The sequence below is a fragment of the Electrophorus electricus genome, chromosome 24 (genome assembly GCF_013358815.1).
Source record: "Electrophorus electricus isolate fEleEle1 chromosome 24, fEleEle1.pri, whole genome shotgun sequence".
Classification (NCBI taxonomy): Eukaryota; Metazoa; Chordata; class Actinopteri; order Gymnotiformes; family Gymnotidae; genus Electrophorus; species Electrophorus electricus.
The window spans coordinates 3,248,984-3,271,513 of record NC_049558.1 but is presented as its reverse complement, the minus strand read 5'-3'; the positions used below and the strand labels follow the sequence as shown (position 1 = coordinate 3,271,513).

At 40.9% G+C, this 22,530-nt stretch overlaps 3 protein-coding genes across 5 annotated transcripts; 1 reads left to right on the top strand and 2 right to left on the bottom strand.

The window, feature by feature from the left end:
• Positions 1-778: 778 nt before the first annotated feature.
• Positions 779-10,117, bottom strand: tmem240a (transmembrane protein 240a). Of its 2 annotated transcripts, none has more exons than XM_027014537.2 (4): positions 9,264-10,117; positions 8,849-8,955; positions 6,148-6,356; positions 779-1,947 (listed from the first exon to the last, which is right to left on the bottom strand). In XM_027014537.2, exons 1-4 carry the CDS (start codon positions 9,318-9,320, stop codon positions 1,793-1,795), a joined length of 528 nt encoding a protein of 175 aa, XP_026870338.1. In that variant the 5' UTR covers positions 9,321-10,117; the 3' UTR covers positions 779-1,792. The 2 variants fall into 2 exon arrangements, with proteins under 2 accessions (XP_026870338.1, XP_026870339.1); XM_027014538.2 differs by having other exon boundaries at positions 1,822-1,947; positions 6,108-6,356.
• Positions 10,118-12,020: 1,903 nt separating this feature from the next.
• Positions 12,021-16,150, top strand: otud3 (OTU deubiquitinase 3). The gene is made up of 8 exons (XM_027014522.2): positions 12,021-12,155; positions 12,932-13,218; positions 13,312-13,460; positions 13,919-14,031; positions 14,147-14,269; positions 14,986-15,112; positions 15,195-15,385; positions 15,496-16,150. Exons 2-8 carry the CDS (start codon positions 13,013-13,015, stop codon positions 15,658-15,660), a joined length of 1,074 nt encoding a protein of 357 aa, XP_026870323.1. The 5' UTR covers positions 12,021-12,155; positions 12,932-13,012; the 3' UTR covers positions 15,661-16,150.
• Positions 16,151-16,167: 17 nt separating this feature from the next.
• vwa1 (von Willebrand factor A domain containing 1) lies at positions 16,168-22,239 on the bottom strand. 2 transcript variants are annotated; one of them, XM_027014520.2, is made up of 6 exons: positions 21,760-22,239; positions 19,247-19,804; positions 18,075-18,398; positions 17,598-17,882; positions 17,181-17,456; positions 16,168-17,086 (listed from the first exon to the last, which is right to left on the bottom strand). In XM_027014520.2, exons 1-6 carry the CDS (start codon positions 21,842-21,844, stop codon positions 16,974-16,976), a joined length of 1,641 nt encoding a protein of 546 aa, XP_026870321.1. In that variant the 5' UTR covers positions 21,845-22,239; the 3' UTR covers positions 16,168-16,973. The 2 variants fall into 2 exon arrangements, with proteins under 2 accessions (XP_026870321.1, XP_026870322.1); XM_027014521.2 differs by having other exon boundaries at positions 16,168-17,027; positions 21,760-22,236.
• Positions 22,240-22,530: the final 291 nt, after the last annotated feature.

Below are 22,530 nucleotides of genomic sequence, written 5' to 3'. Positions count from 1 at the left end.
CATGAAGAGTGAAAACCAAAACAAGGACTGGAACGGGACTGGAAAAGTGAAACATGAGAAAAGGAAACCGTAGAGATGGATAATAGGAGCGACAAACTGTGACAAAACCTTTGTATGATTTGGTTAAGTGGGAATTCTTTTATTTAGAAAGTTATTTAGATTTTTTAAGGTGTATCTGATGTCTCTTGGCATATTTTTATGAAGTAGTTATACATGTTTACATAAGAAACATTTTTTGAGAATGAATAATATTAGCATGATGTAATACAAAATGGCTTTATAAAATCATAATTGTGGCTTGATTTTATTATATATTTTTATTCCACAAATTGGTGCAATAAAGTTAGATATAAATAGATATAAATATAAAGTATAAATGCTGACAACGTGGACAACATTGTTGACAAAATTGTTGATGACACTAGTCTTTGGAATTAGATTTAAGCCCCAGAATGTCAGTTCTTTTATTGATACATTAATGATAAATTTTGATCTTGATCTCTTTTTTACATTTTATTTTGGTCAGTGCTTGAGAAATGTATTTCATACATTTTTTTTTGGGGGGGGGGGGTCATTTTCTTTCCTATTAAAGGGAAAGCTTGCAGTGTTTGTAACTATGGTTTAGGATTACTTTTACCTAGTGGATATAAACAGACAAAAACACATTTCAGTTTCTGCAGAAGTATCAAAAATGTACAAGAGGAACTGAGATGAGACATTTTGTTGCCACAGCTGGGACCAACAGCTGGTGAGAAATAACGTGTCTCAACAATAGGGGTCACTGTTGTGCTTCAGTGGCACTTTTAATAAAACAGACATTTCATCTTCACAACAGCAATGTCTGGACATGGAGAGGAAGGGGAAGTGGGTCAGGGCTCTCTCTGCTGGCAAGCTGGCTGCTCTAGTTTCACTAAAGAGTCATTCAAAAGAAGAAGGGCTACTGACAGTGGAGGGAAGACAAACGAAGTTAAGACTCTTTCTCGGTTTAACAGGTAACACTCTGTAGAGCATGGAGAGCCCTTACCATTTATCTTGTTCCCCTCCCTCTCCCTTATTTACAGATAAAATTACATACATTCATTTATTTCACTAGGTAACAAAGCTGATCAATCATTATTTTACAGAGATCTATTTTTGTCATGTCAAACAATTACAGTGTCATTTCAGCTCTCAGACTTTGTATTCTTCACTTTCCTTTAGTCTACATTCCTGGCACAAAATTTATAACCCATTTCTAACATCCCCCTAACCCTGTGTGGACCTAAGTCCCATAAAACAATATGTATAAGTATTTACATGAATAATTAACTATGATGTCAAAATCCTGACATTACCACCACCCTTTTGCTCATCGGCCCCACCCAAATTGGTCCCGAAAATCCGTTCCAATTTAAAAGAACAAAAAAAAAAACAACAAAAAAAACAAAAAGCAGAAATGGAGTGACACCCCGGATCCATTGCCCTGTTTAAATGATTCTTGTACATGTCTCCTCCACCATTTTAAAAGTGCATGCTTAGATTTAACAATAAAAAATGAAAATGCCTGTACAGAAAAATAAATACTCCCAAAAATCTCACCTTCAACCCCATCTCCCCACAAACATGGTGCACTGAAAAAAACCCTTACAGTTTCTTTCCTCTCAAGTTCTAGTTTTTACTGCAAATACTGAATTGTGTTGAGTGGTTGTAGAAAGTCAAAAAGGTCATTTGACAGTAGTGGGAGTGTTGTAGTGGGTCTCTGAGGCAGCATTTGGTAATGGGGCAGTTGGGGGGGGGGGGTTGTTATTGAGAGTCAAAGATGACGGGGACTGGGGTGACCGTTATGATAGAGCTTCTGCTTAATGTGCACCATGTTCCCACTGGAGTCCTCCAGCTGCCGTAAGTGTGCACGTCGACGGAGATCTCGCAGGTTACAAAACTGGGGAAGCCAGGACCATGACGGCGTGTCTGCAAGTGGGAAGGAGCATAAGACATTTAACCAAAATTGTATTTTGCATTCACAGTCACTTTTACAAACCTGGCAAGCAAAGTGTTCTCCTACTGGTGTGCACTCACAGCCCTCTGGACCCCTATACGGATTCTTTATTGCATTTTTATTTTATTACATGTTTATTACATGTTTGTTCCAGGAGCTGATCTTAGAAAAAAAATATTTTAGATTGCCAATGACTGATTTGTGTGTTCTTTAGCTTACTTTATCTTAATATATTAAATATGCTGATTAGGGCTTTAAATATTGAGAAGATGTTTACATATGTGATCGCAGTAGTCTAGATCTAAATTACCACCATTGTAAAATCTAATATTTGCTTATTAAATGATTGCATAACATGGAAAATGTCCTATCTACTTTACTAAATCAGATACATGATAGCAATGTTTACATGAATTAATGAGAACAGTGCTTGAGATAGTGTTGGTGAATGTAGGGAATAGTGTTGGTGAATGTAGGGAATAGTGTTGGTGAATGTAGGGAATAGTGTTGGTGAATGTAGGGAATAGTGTTGGTGAATGTAGAGAATAGTGTTGGTGAATGTAGGGAATAGTGTTGGTGAATGTAGGGAATAGTGTTGGTGAATGTAGAGAACAGTGTTGGTGAATGTAGGGAACAATGTTGGTGAATGTAGGGAATAGTGTTGGTGAATGTAGGGAATAGTGTTGGTGAATGTAGAGAATAGTGTTGGTGAATGTAGGGAATAGTGTTGGTGAATGTAGAGAATAGTGTTGGTGAATGTAGGGAGCAGTGTTGGTGAATGTATGGAACAGTGTTGGTGAATGTAGGGAATAGTGTTGGTGAATGTAGGGAATAGTGTTGGTGAATGTAGGGAACAGTGTTGGTGAATGTAGGGAACAGTGTTGGTGAATGTAGGGAATAGTGTTGGTGAATGTAGGGAATAGTGTTGGTGAATGTAGGGAATAGTGTTGGTGAATGTAGAGAATAGTGTTGGTGAATGTAGGGAATAGTGTTGGTGAATGTAGGGAACAGTGTTGGTGAATGTAGGGAATAGTGTTGGTGAATGTAGGGAATAGTGTTGGTGAATGTAGAGAATAGTGTTGGGGAATGTAGGGAATAGTGTTGGTGAATGTAGGGAATAGTGTTGGTGAATGTAGAGAATAGTGTTGGTGAATGTAGGGAATAGTGTTGGTGAATGTAGGGAATAGTGTTGGTGAATGTAGGGAATAGTGTTGGTGAATGTAGAGAATAGTGTTGGTGAATGTAAGGAATAGTGTTGGTGAATGTAGGGAACAGTGTTGGTGAATGTAGGGAATAGTGTTGGTGAATGTCATGCTGGGCAGATATGGTGACAACAAGCCAAACTGAATGAAAGATAGATCCCTAGACAGCCCTGCCCCTCACCAATAGCCCTGCTGGAAAGGATAGAGAAAGTTATTTATAGATTTATGTGCCATCCACAAGGATCATTCTGAAGGATATCTAAAAGACAACAGTAAATAAGGGTAAATTTATTAATGTAAAGAAAACCAATGAGCCTCCGATGGCAGTGAATGCCTGCACAAATTTACTCATAATTAAATGCAAATAATGGTATGGCAGTAATTTAAGAGCTGTGTTCAGATTAGCATAGGGGACATCAGTGCAAAGTCATCACATTACATTGTCTTTTTTCATTATTAAAATGTCCACAAAATACATCCCCGTCACATAATATATTGAACTCAGTTTAAATAGGAAATAAAATCACAAAATGGAAAAATGATCAAGGTGAAAGGATGTGCACATGAAGACAGCACAATGATTTCTACTAGTAGACTCTGAAGGAATGACTGGGGGAGAGATGAAATTAAGAGAATGGGGAAAATGAGAGCTAAAAAAATCTCTGTGCTCTCCTGTGTGTGTGCGTGCGTGCGTCACTCACACATCTCCCCCTTCCTTGCCTTCTTTTTCCAGCTGCTCTCTTTCTATTTATAGCTCTCAGAAAGCAAGAGGGTGCAGGAGGAGAAAGTGTGTGTGTGTGTGTGTGTGCGTGTGTGTGTGTGTGTGCGTGTGTGTGTGTGTGCGTGTGCGTGCGTGCGTGTGTGCGTGCGTGTGTGTGCGTGCGTGTGTGTGCGCGTGTGTGTGTGTGTGCGTGCGTGTGTGTGTGGGGGTGGGGGGGTGGGGACATGACAGCGTCTACCCCATCCTCCTTCACTCTCTTGCCATCTCTCTGTCTCACCTTCACTCCCTATCTCAGACAGGCTAAATGAGGCTGACCCACCACCAGCGTCACACTTTCACAGCCATGGTGGGCTCCACGACAGGGGCTTCCCCACCATATTTCCTTAGGCTGGATTATTCAGGAGATCTATTTTCTCTTGTATGCAGACAGATATATTGTATTATTCATTGCTATGTCAATACACATCTGTACTAAATTTAAATAGACCCTTTCTGTGTGGGTTACATTCATGTTCAATGCATAAAAAGCAACACGCGTGGTTGCTTTACACAAAGACAGACTTAAATCACAATGGGATGCCGGGTGAGTTACATTATGCTACTGACTGCTTTCTTTATATGTGGCTGAAATATATGAAAAATATTTTTCTTTTCCTCCTTGTCCTGCTTTGATCTGGCTTGTCTTCTCAATTTTTAGTCCCACTCTGCTAATCTTTTTAATGTACAATTTTCTAAAAATCTCAGTTCCTGGAAATACTTTTTTAAAAAGAAAACAATTTCTTTTAAAAGCAGTACTAATTGTCCAGCCACAACAGATGTACTTCAGCAGACCTAGATGACTGTAACAAACCACTGCTGTACTGCCTGGTGGCTCAGTCACATCAACTCAAAGCATAACTTTCACCGCAACAGCCATGGGGAAAAATTTGTTTTCGTATTGTTGCAAAGGATTTGGCAATTAACATAAAATGAATGTAATAAGATTAATTAAACATAATTAACAAGACATGTCCAGGGGATGCTTTGGCCTGCTTCATCTTAAAAGTTCTGCATAGTTATTTCTGCATGTTCAATAGTTCATGCAAAACTAAAGTAATGAAATGTGTGTGTTTATGAGGAGCTGTTTAAGCCATTTCTCCCATCATTACAGAAGAAAACAATAGGACAATTGAATAAATAGCAAAAGCATAGCCACAAACTCAAATTACAGTCACGCTAGACCAACTTTAGTGGTCTAGACCAACATCTAGTGAAGAAATTATGATTGTTATCTGAACTTCAGAACAGAAGTCTTGGTTCCTGGTTAAATCTAACAGGAGTGGGTGCCCAGATATTTTGACCCATGTGTAATCCATGAGATGCCCCTAATGCACTGGCTGTGTGAAACAGCCTGAGTGTTTATCCCCGTTAGACATCACTAAGAAGCTTCTTGGCTTTTAGACATTAGAAGAATTTTCTTACTTTTTATTTTGGTTATCACATCCAGCAATACAGAAACTGTCTTAGTGTTTGAACATTTTTCTTTCTTGCTTTACTGACAAACCCAGTAGTAAGCTGACATATGATTTAAGTATTGCAAAACGGGAAGACAACATACATATTTGGGGCAAGTAAATATGGGAAGATATTTCAAACAAATATGAGTTTATTTATCTCTCAGATCCCAGTTATTAGATGCTCTGTCTTGCATATGAGGGAAATAAGATGCAAGTTATCCAGAACTGGGTACCTTTATTTATTAGGTGCACAGATCACTGTATGTAGGCTGAACAGATATCAGTTTGAACACACTCTTTGCAAATCTTCACAAGCAACGTTTAATGACCAACACTGCAGCCGATAAACTTCCGCGTAAAATAATTAAATGGTTAATGACATCATTAGCTTCTCTCATTTCCTGACACTGCAGCCAATACCTGTCATCTTATCATGTTACATGATTGATGGGCAAAAGAATAATATGTTGTATTCTCATGTTTTTAAGACATTTTTTCATTAATCATGACACTGGACATATGGAGTGTCAGTTCCAAGCCTCTAATTTATTCCCTAAACACACGAAGTGTTAAGAGTGAATCATTTCTCCCATACACAGTTACTGTATTCACACTCACACAGTGTGAGCACAAAAATATCATCATCTGCCACAGTGTGCATCATGTGGTGAGCCAGTCTCTAAGACACACTTCATACCAGTCCATGCACGCACCTCGCTAATCTCCCTGGCTGAAATGCTCCATCACACTCACCACAGTACCGGCTGGCCCTCCAAGCCCTCACAGCACAGTGTAACGCCCCGTCCAACCACAGCAAGAGCCAGCTAATGCAGAACCCCAGCAGAAGGCCCAGCATGAGGTCCATCTCCTGCTTCGTCACACTGTCGCTCACAAAGTAGTTCTCTGAAGAGTCCACCAATGAATGGTCGCCATCGTATGGGATTACATAATGGACATGGTGCCTGAGAAAGCAGAAATATTGGATATTGATATTTAGCCAAAGAAGAAGAAGAAGAAAAGAAAGAAATAGGCAAAAAAAATACTGCGATCAGTGCAGGTTTATTCAGAAAGCGCACAGAGGATTAACGCATTTAACCGAGCCATAACAATTACATCTACCTTGATGGAAAAGAAACAATCTAAGCAATTTTAACACTGTTATGATAATTCGCGCTGTAGTTGGAGATGGAAAATGTTCCTGTTAATAGACCCCTTTATATAAGTGAAAATGGTAGTACCTGAGATCTTTTATACATCTATAAGGACAATTTGGTATAAGGACTTGGTCATGGAGCATATGGTATTTAGTAATGCTCATGCAGATAGCCACAGAGGTTATTTGACATAAGCATTTATACATTTCTAGAGATGTTTTGTTTGTCACAGTTTTGTCTCTCAGATTTGTGTTTGTATGTCAGTGTTTTATAATAGTTCTTAAATATACACCCTTAAGACATAGAGTCGCTGTTTTTAGCTCAGACGTTACTAAAATTGCTGCATGCCATCATTTAATTGTGCATAGTGCATCCTAGCTTTAGCACTAAGAAGCCTACTATTACTAAGAAACTCTGCTTAATGGGGCGATCATTTAAACCCCGACAAATATTTGATAACCCCGACAAATATACATTTTGTTTTATTTACGTGTGTTTATATTCTATCAAAAAACATGCTTTCTACTAGTTTTTTAGGATATTTTACAATTCTTTCCTTGGCTGCTGCCAAGGCAGAATCCAGAAATATGTTTGAAACAGGTATAAAATGTATGAAGACACATGTGAATATAATGTTAGCTTCCTTATTTGACTGGAGCTTTTGAAGTCTTAAATGCCCAACAGAATTGTGTTTAAGCTACCGGGGATATAAGAACATTTACATTTACATTACATTTACGGCACTTAGCTGCCGCTTTTATCCAAAGCGACTTACAATTATAACTGAGTACAGCTTGAGCAATTGAGGGTTAAGGGCCTTGCTCCGGGGCCCAACAGTGGCAACTTGGCAGTGGTGGGGCTTGATACATACATATACATACATATATATATATATATATATATATATATATATATATATATATATATGTATGTGTGCGTGTGTGTGTGCGTGTGTATGTGTGTGTGTGTGTGTGTGTGTGTGTGTGTGTGTGTGTGTGTGTGTGTGTGTGTGTGTGTGTGTGTGTGAGTGAGAGTGAAAGTGGAGTTCAGGTGATTCATTCACCCTAACCCTAACCCTAACCCTAACCTTTAGTCATCTAATGTTATTAGTGCCAATACTCAGTATATGATTCCATATTAATACCATCCCTCATATAGAACACATAAGAAAGTTTCCTAGGTTCTAGAGAAAACTGCATCCCAGGGATATGCTATATGGACAGGTAACAGTCTGATGGTTAACTGATCCCAGGCTCTGCTGTATGAATATCTCTTGCATGATGCCTTGAAATTTACAGAAAGCTTTTCCTCAGGAATTACCACTGACAATCTGCCACGCGTTAGGCAATATCAATGTCATCTGTTCAGTCAACGATTTACGTGTGCTGTTATAATTTGTGCAGAAAGCATTATTAGCTGGGCAAAGTCAGACATAAATTTGGATTGACCTGAGTCAGTATCCTTGGTTTTAAAAAAAATGTGCTCGTAAGATTGAAATCAGCAGAGCAGAGCTGTGAGTCTTCCTATATAACATTAATGAGTAAATGGTGATATTAATAAGTACCATAAGCTCCCACGTAAAGAGTAACGATATTTCAAAAATAACACCCTACATATTAAATAGGCTGATGTATCAAAAAGTAGACACATAGCCTACATTTTAATACATCTCTGCTAAAATCAATGGCATATGATTTTACTTTTTGCCCCTTCTACACCGGATTGGTCTCTATGGAAATTAGTAATGTTTTTCATCCTACCAGGGGGTAGGTTGCACACATTACACCTATACTACGACACCCACGAATTTATACAGTAGGCTGATGAAGATAAAGGCTATACTTACCACTCTCAACACAACCTTTTTGTAATCAGTTGTATCAGAAATGATTAACCCTCACCGTTGCGTGTGGCGAACGCACCAGGCCATTAACTACATATATCTCTGGCTGTGCTTAGAGAAAAACACACCTTGATACGCAGAGAGACACCCAGAGAAATCCAGAATTCTTCACCGAAAACAGACACTAACCGTTAATAGCTCAGTCGTGTAAATTGTCTATCGAATCTCCATTAAACCATCGCATAATGAAATAAATGTTAAGGCCTATACAATCCACTGCTGCTCCTTGCATATATGTGTGAATATTCTTTCTAAGCTATGAAAATAATACAGCATAAGACATCCTCCAACAGGCCTTGAATCTGTTGGAATAAGCTACACGGGAACCTTTCAATGCATTTGTTGGCAACATTTTTTTTTTTTTTTGTAATAAAATGAATTATTAAGTAGTTTTTACCTTCCACAGTTGCAATGACAGACACGGTCCTCTCCTCGTAAATGCGGTAGAATGTAGTTGTGAAAGCGATCCAGTAGTGCGTTCATGTCCATTAAACACGCTATCGCCTGCAAAGAACCATTCGAGTCAACCGGGACATGACAAGCAGTATTCGAACATAGCAAGCGCTACATGACATGGTCTCAGGACTACTGCAGGGGAAATACAGTGAGATTTTTTTAGACCGAGTTGGCTATTGCATTGTTACTTAATATGGCTGTGCATTTATCATTGTTGTGGTTATTTGGTGAATGGACTTTCAGTTGTTTAAGCACTCCACTTCTGTCCTCTCTATGTTTTCTCTCTGTCTTCGGTTAACTTAAAAAAACTGCCAAATAGTATTTCATATCAAAATCGACGATGATGCATATCTTACCATTACAACAGAAGCACCAAGGATCATAAAAATCATGGTGGTTGTAATCATATGCATTAAAACCTCCGAACGCCGTTTTCTTTTCCCCTGGATAGTCTTTTCAACAGATCCGTTTAAGTTAAAACACTCTGTCCCGGGAGAAGACGCTCATGGATGCGTCTTTACTGCACCTGTCTCTCAGTCCTGGGCTCGCCAGATTGGAATATGTTCCTGCGGCGCATAAGGTTAGGGTGGCCCGGTCTCGCTGCCCCCTATATTACACACGATTTTATTGTTCTCTCCATGTAGTAATACATCCACTCGATTCTGCAAGCCAGGCTGTGGTCGGCGTAAGGTTCGGGACCGCTGGACCCGGGCACGTCGTGGGAGGGTGTTGAGGAAAGTGTCCTGCTCTGCTTATGGCGCTATGGTGCTTCACCACCGCGCTCCAGCACCATTGAAATTTTCAAGCGACGAAGACCAAGACCAGGCAGAGCTACTGTTTTACATCAGATTTTTTTTTCTTGGAGTGCCGATTAAGAAAGTACGTAGCTCTTATGCCGCTGGTGTGTCATTTAATAATCCATGTTCGCCTTTCCCTCCTTATCACGAGCCAAGTTGGTCAAGTTGTAGCGAGAAACGATTTCGATGCCCGTCTTTGCTCCGGTGATCCCAGCCCAGCATTTATCTTTTTTAGGTAGGCAGATCTAGGACAAAACTAGACAAGATTCTCCGTCCCTTAATTCCATTTGAGTTCGAGTAGCATTTTCATCAACACTCGAAGCGAGACACATGATTGTACCATCTTATTTCAGCCATCGTGGCCAGGATCATTTTACCAATCTTCTGACTGTGTGAGCGTGCCCGCGCGCGCCTATAAGAGAAAGCGTGCGTGTGTGTATGTGTGTGTGTGTGTGTGTGTGTGTGTGTGCGCGCGCGCGCGCGTCTGTGTGCGTGCGTGTGTGTAGGTGTGTACGTGAGGGGTATCGTACAGAAGGGAATGGGAGGTGGCAAATTTGCTTATTCACGTCTCTCATTCGAGATTATTTCAATTGCTGAAACGTCTTATACATTATATAATATATGCTATCCACAAGTAGCATATAGCTTTACCCCCACACCCCCCGTTCTGCAGTTCATGTTGCGCCATTTCACTTACCACGTAGTATAGCGTCTGTAGCATGGGCAATAGCCTCCTCTCCGTTACAGAGCATAGTTCATGTTACAGTGACTTTGTGTAATTTATGATAACCGAAGAAAATAACAGAGCTGTCAAAAATAGACTACTTGAACTATATTGATTTTTTTTTTAAATAGCACTGTCAGGTCCTCCAATAATAAACGGCACAATAAGCTGATACAGGCTGACCAACTTCAATGAACTTGAGTAAAATTGCATAATAAGTAGTTCTCAGCCTACTAAACTGAGAAATAAAACAAAATAAATGTGCTTCTTGAAAACAAAGTAATCTCTATCTCTTTCTAAATTAGTCTCTATCTTTATATATATATATATATATATATATATATATATATATATATATATATATATATATAGAGAGAGAGAGAGAGAGAGAGAGAGAGAGAGAGAGAGAGAGAGAGAGAGAGAGAAACTGGCTGTAATTAATTTAATTCTTACAGTTATTAATTACATGTATTAATCCAAACAGTGACGTTCTTCAATCCAAAAATAGGCTACAACCACACGACCGCACGGATTTCAGCACCGTGGAGAGCAGCCACAATAAAGATTTACTGCATGATGCGGTAACCATCAAATGGTCTCTCTCTCTCTCTCTCTCTCTCTCTCTCCCTCTCTCTCTCTCTCTCTCTCTCTCTCTCTCTCTCTCTCTCTCTCTCTCATACCATAGACGCGCTCACACACGCGAGCGCGCGCGCAGACAAAGATTAGTTTACACAAAAAAGACTAATTATTTCTTTCAATTAATCAATCAATCTTTTGGGGCCAACCCATGTACTATTCTTTACACCATGTCTCTACGCCAAGGACTGGATTCTGTCATTGTTCCATTCTCAACTCATAACTCCAACTTAAATCTGTTCACAAATGTTCAAGGACTATCAATGGAAAGAGTTTGCCAGACTAGAGGCACATAGAGAGGGACACACGGGATAAATCTTGGAGTAGTGGTATGCTGTTTTTCAACCCTAACAAGGCACGTCTCCTCCTGTAGATCTTTCTCAGCCTATGGAGAAACGCAGGCCGAACAAATCCTGTGTACCCTCTCACTGGTTTTAAACAATTTTATGAAGCAATCGTTTAATTGTTTAATTAGTTAATGTTAATTAGTTTAGTTAATGTTCCATCAATCAAATAAAAGCATAGAGGATCTCACAAACCACGCATTCTGTCAGGTTCTATTGGTTTTATCTGGGAGGAAATTTCCAAATTAACTCCAGTTTGTTCTTAGAAGGCTAAAAATAAAATATAGACAGACACGCATAACCCTACAGCGAGATTCTCATTTTGGAACATGTTCAAGTGTAAGAGGCTGGGGAGTGAAAGCTGCTCAATATCAAAGCTTAACAACAATTTTAATAAGGAATCAACAAAAATAGCGAATTTCACCATTAGTTTGGATAGTTACTCATTTATATGGGCAAGGTTCATTGCAAACATTTGAAATGACTCAAAGTCTGTCTGTCTGTCTATCTGTCTATCTGTCTATCAGTCTGTCTACTTTGCAGTGCTAGTATCCGATAAGCAAACTGCGTTTACGCCTGTGAAATGAGCTATTAAAGCCACCGTACCCTATCCAAAAGGATTTTCTGTACCGAAGTAAGCAAAGTAATCGCACGTCTTCTGTGTTTCAAAGTTTCGTTTGTAATATTACTTTTCAAAACCCGGACGCTGTAGTGAATGTGGTGGTATCTCCCCATCTTATCGATGATGTGAGTATGCTGTTTTGCATACTTTATGGACGCTGGACAACATAAGACTACATCTCAACCTTACATCTTGTTAGCTAAGCTAGCTACACAGTAGCACCTTTAGCACAGCTAGTCATAGAGTAGGACAAGCGGAGAACAGCGTCATCATCGGCTTGTTCATTATTATCGGCATAAACTGTCCGTCCCTTTTCCCGTTTGTATATTCGAGTAAACTTGCTGTCTGGGGTAACTAGCTGGTTTAGCTGGCTGACATTTCTGTTCCCGAAACTCAAGTTTATAGGTTTAGCTAGGTAACGCTATCTACCCCATTGGCGTTTGTTAGCTAAGCTGGAGGTCCAGCTGGTTAAGGTTAGCTGGCTGGCTGGCTGGCTAAACACCTGCGATTATATATGCTCATACCGTCGTTATAATTGTATTCAGCCGGATTCTATAGCTAACGAATAGTTAGTATCGTACTTCATATTTTTGACGAGGCATCGCTGAAGCTAGCTAATAGATAACTAGCTAACGTTAGCCTTCATCAGATTGTGTCCCCACCAGCCTGCCACTGTATTTGCTAGTTTGCATCCACAGTTATGTTTCCTCTCTGGCTTAATTATGTTTTCTGATCAGCTGCCTAACGATGTATTGTCTGTATACTTGGAAGTTGATGATGCTTATTAGAAGTGGTGATGATGTTTATATAAATATTTAAAAAATCATTTATACTTGCTATTTATATTTGCTGTGCTTATGTTTAATTATGTTTTGGTCTGACACAATCATTCATGCTCCAGGCTACGATTATACACGGCTGTCAGATAGATTTTATCAGCTGTCACACTCCATTGAAGTCAGGCTACACACAAAGCCTCAGCATGTCAAGGAAGCAATCAGGGAAACCTGGACGTGGGAATAAGAAATGTGATTTGGAAAGAAAGAGGGATGAGCGTGCTGCTCGCAGGGCTCTGGCCAAAGACCGTAAGAATCGACCTCCAGGAGAGGACGAAGGAGAGGAATTCGTCAGCTTCTCCAACCAACTGAAAGCTCTCTGTCTCAAACTCAGAGAGGTTCCTGGAGATGGGTATGTGAAGGATTGTCACATTCTGAAGGCAAGCATTTTTGATCATCAAAAAACAACAACCTGTGGTTTTCATCTTATGACTCTACCCTATAGAAACTGTTTGTTCCGAGCTCTTGCTGACCAGTTGGAGGGACACTCACGAGAACACTTGCGCCTGCGTCAGGAGACTGTGCAGTACATGATGACACATCGTCAGGACTTTGAACCTTTTGTTGAGGATGATGTACCATTCACTAAACACTGTGAGGAGGGGGCGGGGACATTCGGGGGTGAAGAATCATGTTAATGGAAAATAGAAAAAGAAAGCAAAGTCTAGTGACTTTGAACCATTCTTCACTCTTAGCTGTAAGACAGGGATTTAGGCTTTTTGTCCTTCCTCCTGTTAAACCATATTATGAAGATTATGACTTCATTGACATTAATTTGCATGACAACTTAAATTTTTAACCTACAGTAGCATCTCAATAGGTGTGTAGAACAAGATGAAACTTGAGTACTAGATGAATAATTGTCATTCTGTGGCATTCTGTAATGTTCATCATTAAGAAATTCCAAATTAAGGACACAACTTCCTCTGTGTACTTATCCACATTGCTTGACAAATATCTGCTGCAAAAGGAACAACTAAACATTACTATTTTTACAAACGAAAACTGGATTTTACCTTTTTACCAGCATTCATTTTGTTTTCACCATCCAGTGTCGAACCTCGCACAGCCAGGCACATTTGCTGGTAATGATGCAATAGTGGCCTTTGCTCGCAGCCAGCAAGTGAAAGTGGTGATCCATCAGTTGAATGCGCCATTGTGGGAGGTGAGCTGTAGCGGTCTGCTCTTCAGAATTCATATTATGAGTGTAATATTACATGATTTTGATAAGTGTAGGCTGTGAGTGATGCAATAAAGCTGATATCCCTCTTTGAATCTAGATAAATGGATCAGAGAAACCGTTATGTCGGGAGCTTCATATTGCATATCGTTACGGTGACCATTACGATAGTGTCCGGCATATTGCAGACAACTCGGAAAGTCCTGCTCATCTGCGCATAGAGGTTTGTCATTTATTTATTCCCAAAGTGTTATTTTATTAAAGAGATATTGTGGCTGGGTAAATGCACCAAATATGCATTAGCAATGCAGGAACCGCAAAACGGTTATGTTCTTTAATGCATAATATGTCAAGCAGTGGCTAGACATATAATACAGGCTATAGATTAAAGATTTTAGAGAAAATCATTTCTACTTACACTTTAGTTAAAAAAAATTCAACCTTGCAACTATTCTCACTGGCCTCTTTTATTAGATATACCTGTTTTATAGGTCAATTTTATAGGTGTGCAATTGTAGACTGTAACCTATTTATTGCCATGGCATACATTCAACATCCATTCCTGAGCACCGGGCCACTGCTAACTGGATATTAATTTGAGTTGCAAAATATTACCATAGCTGTATACATTGACATGGTCGTGGCATGGATGCAGGTGTTGTACTGGTTTGAGTGCATCAGTCATGGCAGTGCAGCTGGGTTTTTTTTTTTACACTTGTCAGTGTCACTGTTGGGTTGAGTGGTGTGCCCCCAAAAAAACATCCAGTCAGCAGGAATCCTATGGTCAGAAACTGACCACTGATGAAAAGATGGGGGTTAGCTAATAGAAATTGTACAAAGCAACATATAAGAGAAGTTTATCCCAAATACCTAGGTATTTCTACTAAATCAATGTTCTTAATAAAGTGGATGGTATTTTCTCCTTTCTCCATGTGACAGACTATGAATAATTCAAGACATTTTGATGATGGCCAAAAGGACCAGCAGAGCGCCCCTTCTCCCTGCTACCCTCTCTCTGAGCATGAAGAAGTGATCCTAAGTTCCCTGAAGACTAGCGGTTTTAGCAGTAAGTCAGTCTCACTCACTGACTCTTCCTGACTGTGTCTAAGCTCATTACTTTCCCCACACTGGTTTCTGTTGTCTTTCAGGTCATGAAGGGAATCTGTATCAATTAGGTGCCAACTCACAAAAGTGCCATGCAGAATGGATGGAGTCTGAGCTGAGTAACCAATCACACTGTGACACTGGAAAAGGGACCCGCCCTCAGTGTCCAAATATTCATGCAGAATGCAGTGACGGCATATCGCCACCAGAGAGCAGTACTTTACACAAGCCCAAGGTTATTGTAACTGTTTTCTACTGTTATAAACAATGTGAATATCTGTTGCTGACATGAAAAAGCACAAATAAGGACTTGTTTTGAGTGGCACTTCTTCTTTCCATTTTTAGCTGTCCAATAAACAAAGGAAAGAGCACCAGCGTCTGGAGAAGAAGAGGAGGCAGGAGGAGAGACACAGGCAGAAGATTCTTCAAGGCAAAGCATCACATGACCAGAATCAGAATCTGTCTGAACCGGTTACCCTTGTGCCTGCTCTCAACACCTTAAGCATCTAAACAATCATGGACAAAGATAAACTCCGAAGACACTCTTAAGATGACTCCTAGCTTCTTTCTATTCAGTTATCCAAGTACATTGAAGTAGCTGTTTTTATACCTGGAGAATATGCAGCAGAAAGAGGGCGTAGGATTTTCTGTGTAGGGTAAGGCTGTCTGGTTGCCTTAGATAAACAAGCATAGTCTGTTTTCAACCTTCAATGATTTCAGTTAATTATCTGATTTATAGCCAAAGAACAGTTGTAAAGAAAATCTAATAATATGGAGGACAGTGTGAATTTAAGGTTGATGTTTTCATGTGCACTTTTTCATTGATTTTATAAGGAATTCATTTCTTTAATTAAGTGCATGTTCCTAATGAATGCTACCATTCTCAGTTGAAATCAGTAGTGTTTGAGTTCATTTACCCTTTCCATCTCCTTATACAGATCTGTCATCTTTATATTTTGCAATGAAGTGCAAGCTAATAATAAACAAGATTAGTGAAAGACATGGTATGCTTTCAGAAATGCATAGACAAATGTTTATTTGTAAATACAAATTCAATTTTATACTGAAGTAGAAGTTTAAGATGCACGATTGGGGGCTTTAAATGTTTTGTAAGATAGAAGCTGTCTTACAAAACATTTAAAGCAAGCGATACAGTACATGTGAAGGGAGTAAAAAGCATGACCATGTAATCATCCTGAAATCATAGCATGCCAAGCGAGATTTACAAGGTGAACCCAGGTTCCACCAATAAGTAGATATAAGGAAGCAGTGGGCTGTGACTTCTGGAAACTTAGTTTGAGGTTGGGAAGTACCCTACTATCCGTCACATCCTCAGGCAAGGAACTGAGAACTTGAGATAATTATGGTAAGGTAACTGTGCTTAACTGTGCTTAACTGTGCACTCTAGCAACATACTGGGACATTCTTTTTACCCTTAAGCAGTGGTTAATGCATAAGACCTTCGCTAGGTTGAAATATTTAATTGTTCCCTTGTTAAACATAAAACGTGGGACAACAGTGCATCACCTTTCTCATCGCAGATTTCACTATTGAAATGATATTTACACAATAGTGCACTAACCTCTTTTGATCTCATTTCTCAACGTGTACTCAATTTTGAATAGTTTAAATCTCTTAAACAGATAAAGTCTCTAGATGGTTTTTCAGTCTGATTTGTGCCTGTTGTGTTTTACAAGTAGTTTGGGAGCGTGAGTAACTTATGTATTCAGTGCAGATTGTGTATTGCCATTGAGCACGTTCCAGCAGGCCTCTATTGCTCTTAGCAGTCTTTCTCTTCCCTTTTTCCATCTGTGGTAAGGTTTTCAGCTCCACATCTTTCTGGCAGAGCTACAACCTCTGGCTCCAGGGCACTGCGGCTGTGTAAGAAGAAGATTTGAAAACAGGATACTCCAGTAGCTAGTAGTAGTCCAAAAATCTGTGTGTGATTAAATTGGTGATACATTTTGATAAACTTCATAAAAAGACATTTTGGTTTGAAGTGAACTGCAAGCAGAAAGCAGACCACCCACCTGAGCTGAAGTGAGCAGTACAGCAAAGGCCTTCTCCCCGAGCTGACTTGTAAACGGGGGAGACACAGACCCGGGCGTTGGGGGGCACATTGGTGAGCGTTGTGGAGAGGAGGTGGGGTGGCAGATACAGGGTGGAACGCTGGGCAGCGGAGTGGACAAACTCATGCTCCCACGTAACCCAGTAACCACGCAGGCCATCAGCACTACCTCTCCACCTAAGCTGCACTGAGTCACTGCCCGTGGTAGTAAGCCTCAGATCTGCTAGAGCTGGAAATACTGAGTAGGATTGCAAAGAAAAACAATTTAACCTTACGTAGAATAAAAAAAGGGAAGAATAAAAGATTAATTTCATACCAGAGTTATTGAGTGTTTAGTAAGGTTTTTGAAATCAAAAAATACAAAACTTGCGTTGCTTACTTTCTTGAGTGCACACTTTGACAGACATTGCTTTCTCTTTGCCAGAGGAGTAGCGGGCGCTCACAGTAACCAGGTACTGTGTGTCGGGCAGCAGGTTGGCAAGCACCGTTGAATTCTGCCTGTTACTGACGGTGACCACATGGAGCTTCCCCGTAGGCAGTGCTGAATACTCCACCTGGTAGCTGTGTACTAAATCCGGCTGCAGGGGACCCCAGCTCACCCTCACGCTGTTCACTGTTGACTCCGACACCGTCACCTGTGCCGGGCTCTGCATAGCCTCTGATTCTGGTATGTTTGGGTGGAAGATGAAGAGGTAGAAAGAGAGGAGGTCCACGTGAGAGAGCAAACATGTTTACAGATAGACTGCGTAGAATGTAAACAGTGTGCTCTGACGCATTTCTCACTGGAAGATGTCTGGCAAAGCGTACACCATTTCAAATGACATTTGGAGCACCACACTCCACTTGCTGCCCTCACCTGCATGGGTGGTGAAGAGAGTGCTAAGCTTGTTATAGAACTCCAGGTTTGACACTGGAATCAAAGTGATGTTGTACGTGGTGTCTGGCCGCAGGTGAGTCAACTGGGCGGAGATGGAGAACGCAGGACGGGTGATTCGTTGATAGTGGCCAGGACCAGTGCCAGGCTTGGTGCCTGGGCCTCCCCCAGGCCCCGCTTGACTGGAGTAAATGGGCCCAAACCGGATGTCATAGTAGCCAGTGCCTGAAAGCACAGGCCTCCAGTGCAATACTGCGCTAGTAGAGGAGATATCTCTAACCTGCAGCCTCTCAGCAAGAATGATGCCTGGGTAAGGAAAGGGAAAAAAAGGAGAGAGGCAGATGAGCAAAACAGTAAAGATAGAAGGGAGATTATTGCACAGTGAGGCAGTCAGGGGGACTCCAGGACATTCAATTAATGTGCAGTAATGTTTCTCAAAATAGAAAACTTAGTCACACGATGCCGCTATGAAAAATAGCACCCTCATGAGAGTGCCCGGTATAGCTGAGTAAGTGTCTAAACCAGCATGCCAAAGGTTTGGCATGTCTGTCTCATACTGTAAACTGTGCATATGCGCTATGCATTTCTTAGTACATATAGCTTATGCGTGTGTATTTTTAGGTACATGCTTATGTGATACCCAATCAACAAGGAGAAAAGTTTTCTATAAATATCCATGTGTGGCGCTGGGGGGGGGGGTTCTACTGGGGAATGGAGAAGGCAAAATAATTATGTATTATGAGCCCCTGTCTCCCATTACAGTGTCTTTAATGCTGCCCCTATTTTCTCCTGTGCCTTCTAGACACCTAGTGCATTCGGTCTCATGCTATTTGTATCAGAGTACCCTGGCATGAAAGCCTAGATATCTGCAACCTTAGGCACTGAGGTTAATGCACACAAATGTCCACACCCAAACAGTCTCTCTGCTGTCTACTTATTCTCTTTTCAATACCTCTGATTTAAATAAGTTATTAAATAACTTATGGCACCTTTAAATGTTTTTATTTTTCTTTATCATCTAATTTTCTAAACCATAAAGTAAAATAAATAGTATTATATTATTATTAGTTTTACGATTAATTATGATCACATGACCTCAGTTCTACACTTGAGATTTTACCCCATATCATGTTCCTTTGTTAAAATGTTCTTACGAATGATGGCATTTCTTAGGTCCTCAGTGATGATGCTCATGTCTTCAATATCCACAAAGTAGAGGTGATCCTCAGCAGGTGGGCTCACTACATCGCTCAGCACCTGGTAGTTCCCCCGGCCAGTGGACACCACCAGCACCGCCACGCCCTTGTCTCGCAGTTCAGCCATTGGTCCCTGCACGTCACCCGGCTCCACCCCATCAGTAAGCCACACCAGCACTCTTGGTAGTCCTGGTCGGGCTCCCCCAGTCACACCTTGTTTTAACACCCATTCTTTGGCAAAGATCAGAGCAGCCTCTGTGTTGGTGTCTCCTCCAAGCTGCTTAGTCCTGCTCAGGGCCTCTTGTAGGCCCTGCTGGGTGCTGTAGGTCCCAAAGCCAAACTCCAGATGAGGCTCAGTCCCAACCTGCAGCAGGGATACCCCCACCTGTTCAGGACCCAGAGAGAAGGGCAGCACAAGCTCCGACAGGAAGCTCAGCATGTGGGAGAACTCGAACGACGACACACTGCCGGAGGAATCCAACAGGAACAAGATATCGCCCTCACAGCAGTTAAAAACTGTGGGTATAGAATGAAAACAATTCCACAGATTTGGTAAACAAGATGGTAATGTACTGCTGAGGAGTTGTGTTAAGAGAAATTAGTTCCACAATGTTAATAAAATACATAGCAGGGCTAACACAAATGAGGGACCTGGAGCCAGAATAACAGGCTCAGTGGGACCCAAGTTCCAAACAGCAGTACCAAACAAATATCTGAAAATGAAGAAAAATAAACATCCCACACTCTTTATTCTCACTGGGTTAGTCTCTCCCTTCCTCCGTATTTTCCAGGAATGTCGTCCCTGCTCCCACTCATGCTTGCATACATGTATGCACACACACACACACACACACATCCTAAACTCCCATGCACAGAATCTTTGTTCCAGCACTTTCCTTCTCTACCTCTCTGGAACAGCCCCGTCACACAGTCAGTAAACTGTCACAGCAAGTGCAGTAAAACCCAAAAGCTCAGAGAAAAGCTCAAGCAGAGACAATAGTGGAAATGAGAGAAATACGTCATCTGAGCTGGAACAGTAGAGGCCCTAAAAAGTAAATAGGATGTGAGATTTATAGACAAGTGGCAAAAGAAGGGGAGGATATTCTTTCAAGATACTTGGAGAGGGAGAGCAAAGGGATAATGATTTGCCAAAGTTATATATTATCTGGCAGAAATAAATCTCTAAATTGGAGTTAAATTGAAAGATAAACATAAACAGATGGTGTGAATGTGCAGCAGGACTACTGGATACCACAGGCGGAGGTCCAGAAGAGGGCAGCGACGGAGATGCACAAAGTGAAGGGGGGCTGGCAGCTTTATAAGAATGGAAGGAATGAATGCACAATCTATTCCCAAGTCCTGGCAAGAAATGAGTGAGTGTGTGTGTGTGTGTGTGTGCGCGTGTAGGAACAAGAGAAAGGGAGAGATTGTGAGAGATAGTAAGAGAAAGAGGAGGAGAGCGATAAAAGGGAAAAGCATGCTCACTGTTGCAATCCATTTCACCCACTAACACAATCCAGAAATGCCCACTCATGTGGTGCACTTAGCACATCTGTGGGTATTTGGAGCTGATTTGCACATGGCAAAATATAACGGCCTCATAGGCACCTTCTGATGCCCACATTTTGCCCTTTAAACAATGCACTATTTTTAAGTTAACAATATACTCCATCAATAGCTTGCTGAACCCTTGACTACATGTATCTACACAGTCAGCCAAACCAGCGACAATCTCAAGAAGAAACAGGGGGTGCAAAATTCACACACCCAGCCACACTGACCAAGTCTCCGTTTGACTGATGGTTGCTCCTGCTGATGCCTGGCCTCTCTAACCTTGAATTAGTATGTGATACTCATTGCACCAGATACGAAATATGTTGGCTTCTGTCTGGACTGTGGCTCAGGTGACATACCCCTGCAGGACATTTTGACAACGTGGAGCCTGAGTAGTGTACTGGTTTTCACAAAATTAAATCTCTTTGTAGGAATGGTGAGAGAAATGAAAAGTCGCATATGAACCTGTTGTAGGCAGATTTGTATTTTATGTTCGCACGCCCACTCACTCTCTCTGCCTGTTTGCTTATTTACACACTCGCTGTACATACGAATCAGTAAGGGCTTTTAATAACTTCTTCATTACATTAATTATTCACCAGCGCGTACCTATTGCTGTGCGTGTCTGTCACTATTGTACTCAAACCGCAGTCTGATTATTACGCCGTAAAGGTAAGCTGTGGCAAGCCCAGCCTAGTGGTGAAAACACTGTCATTTTAAAATCATTTATTATACAACGATTAATGATTCACCAGTAAATATTTCATAGCAAACTAACATTATGTTTAAAAGTATTCTTGAATTTGAAAAGAGATCGGAGGATGCTTGAGGGGTTGAAATGAAATCGATCATTTGACAGTAGGGTGAAGTTGACGCTTGCTTGGTTTTGGCGTTGTAAAATGATCGATGCAGCTCACCTGAATCCGTCCCCGGGCTTTGAGAACTTCCTGCCTGCAGGAAAAGACTGAACAGCACACACGCGAGCACTTTTCCCAAGTCCATTATAGACTCCGTGTGAGGTTTTAAAGCGTGAAAATATTAAAGCCAACTGAAGATAATCCAGATCTCCAAAACAGATGGTTCGTCTCAGCAAATAAATATTTTTCGCCCCATTTCGTCAACAATTTTTCCAGTGTTGAAAATGCTGACGATAGATGATCAGATGTACTATCTTTTCCACGTATTTTCTTTTAGTGAAAGAACGAAAATGTCCCCAGATTAATTCCAGCAGACACCTGTGTAAGTGTTTTTTGGTTATCCGTCGATCACCGGCAGTGCACCCTTCACGGCTGTTGGTTTGTTTCTCGTCTTGAGTAAAACGAAAACAGATTGAGAGCTCTGCTCAGCTACCGAATTCGCCCGGCACCCTCCCTCTTGCGCACTCCCTCCTTTTCTTCGTGTCTTAGTTTAGACGACTGACCAGCCTTCGCTACCTTGGCCCCGGTCCCAGTTTTTAGTCACAGCGGTCGGTCTTTCCTTGTGTGTGTAACTGCATAAAGCTTTCAGAAAACACTCACAGCTATCTTACTGATGAGTCACTATAACAGGCGATCTGGGTACAACTTCCAGGTAAGTTGTCCTGACATATTTCCTGACATTTTTGTCATGGTAGTCTGTTGGTTTCCTACAATGACAGGCAGTACTGAAATAAATCTTCTCAAAAGTAGTTGCAACTACCACTACTAGAT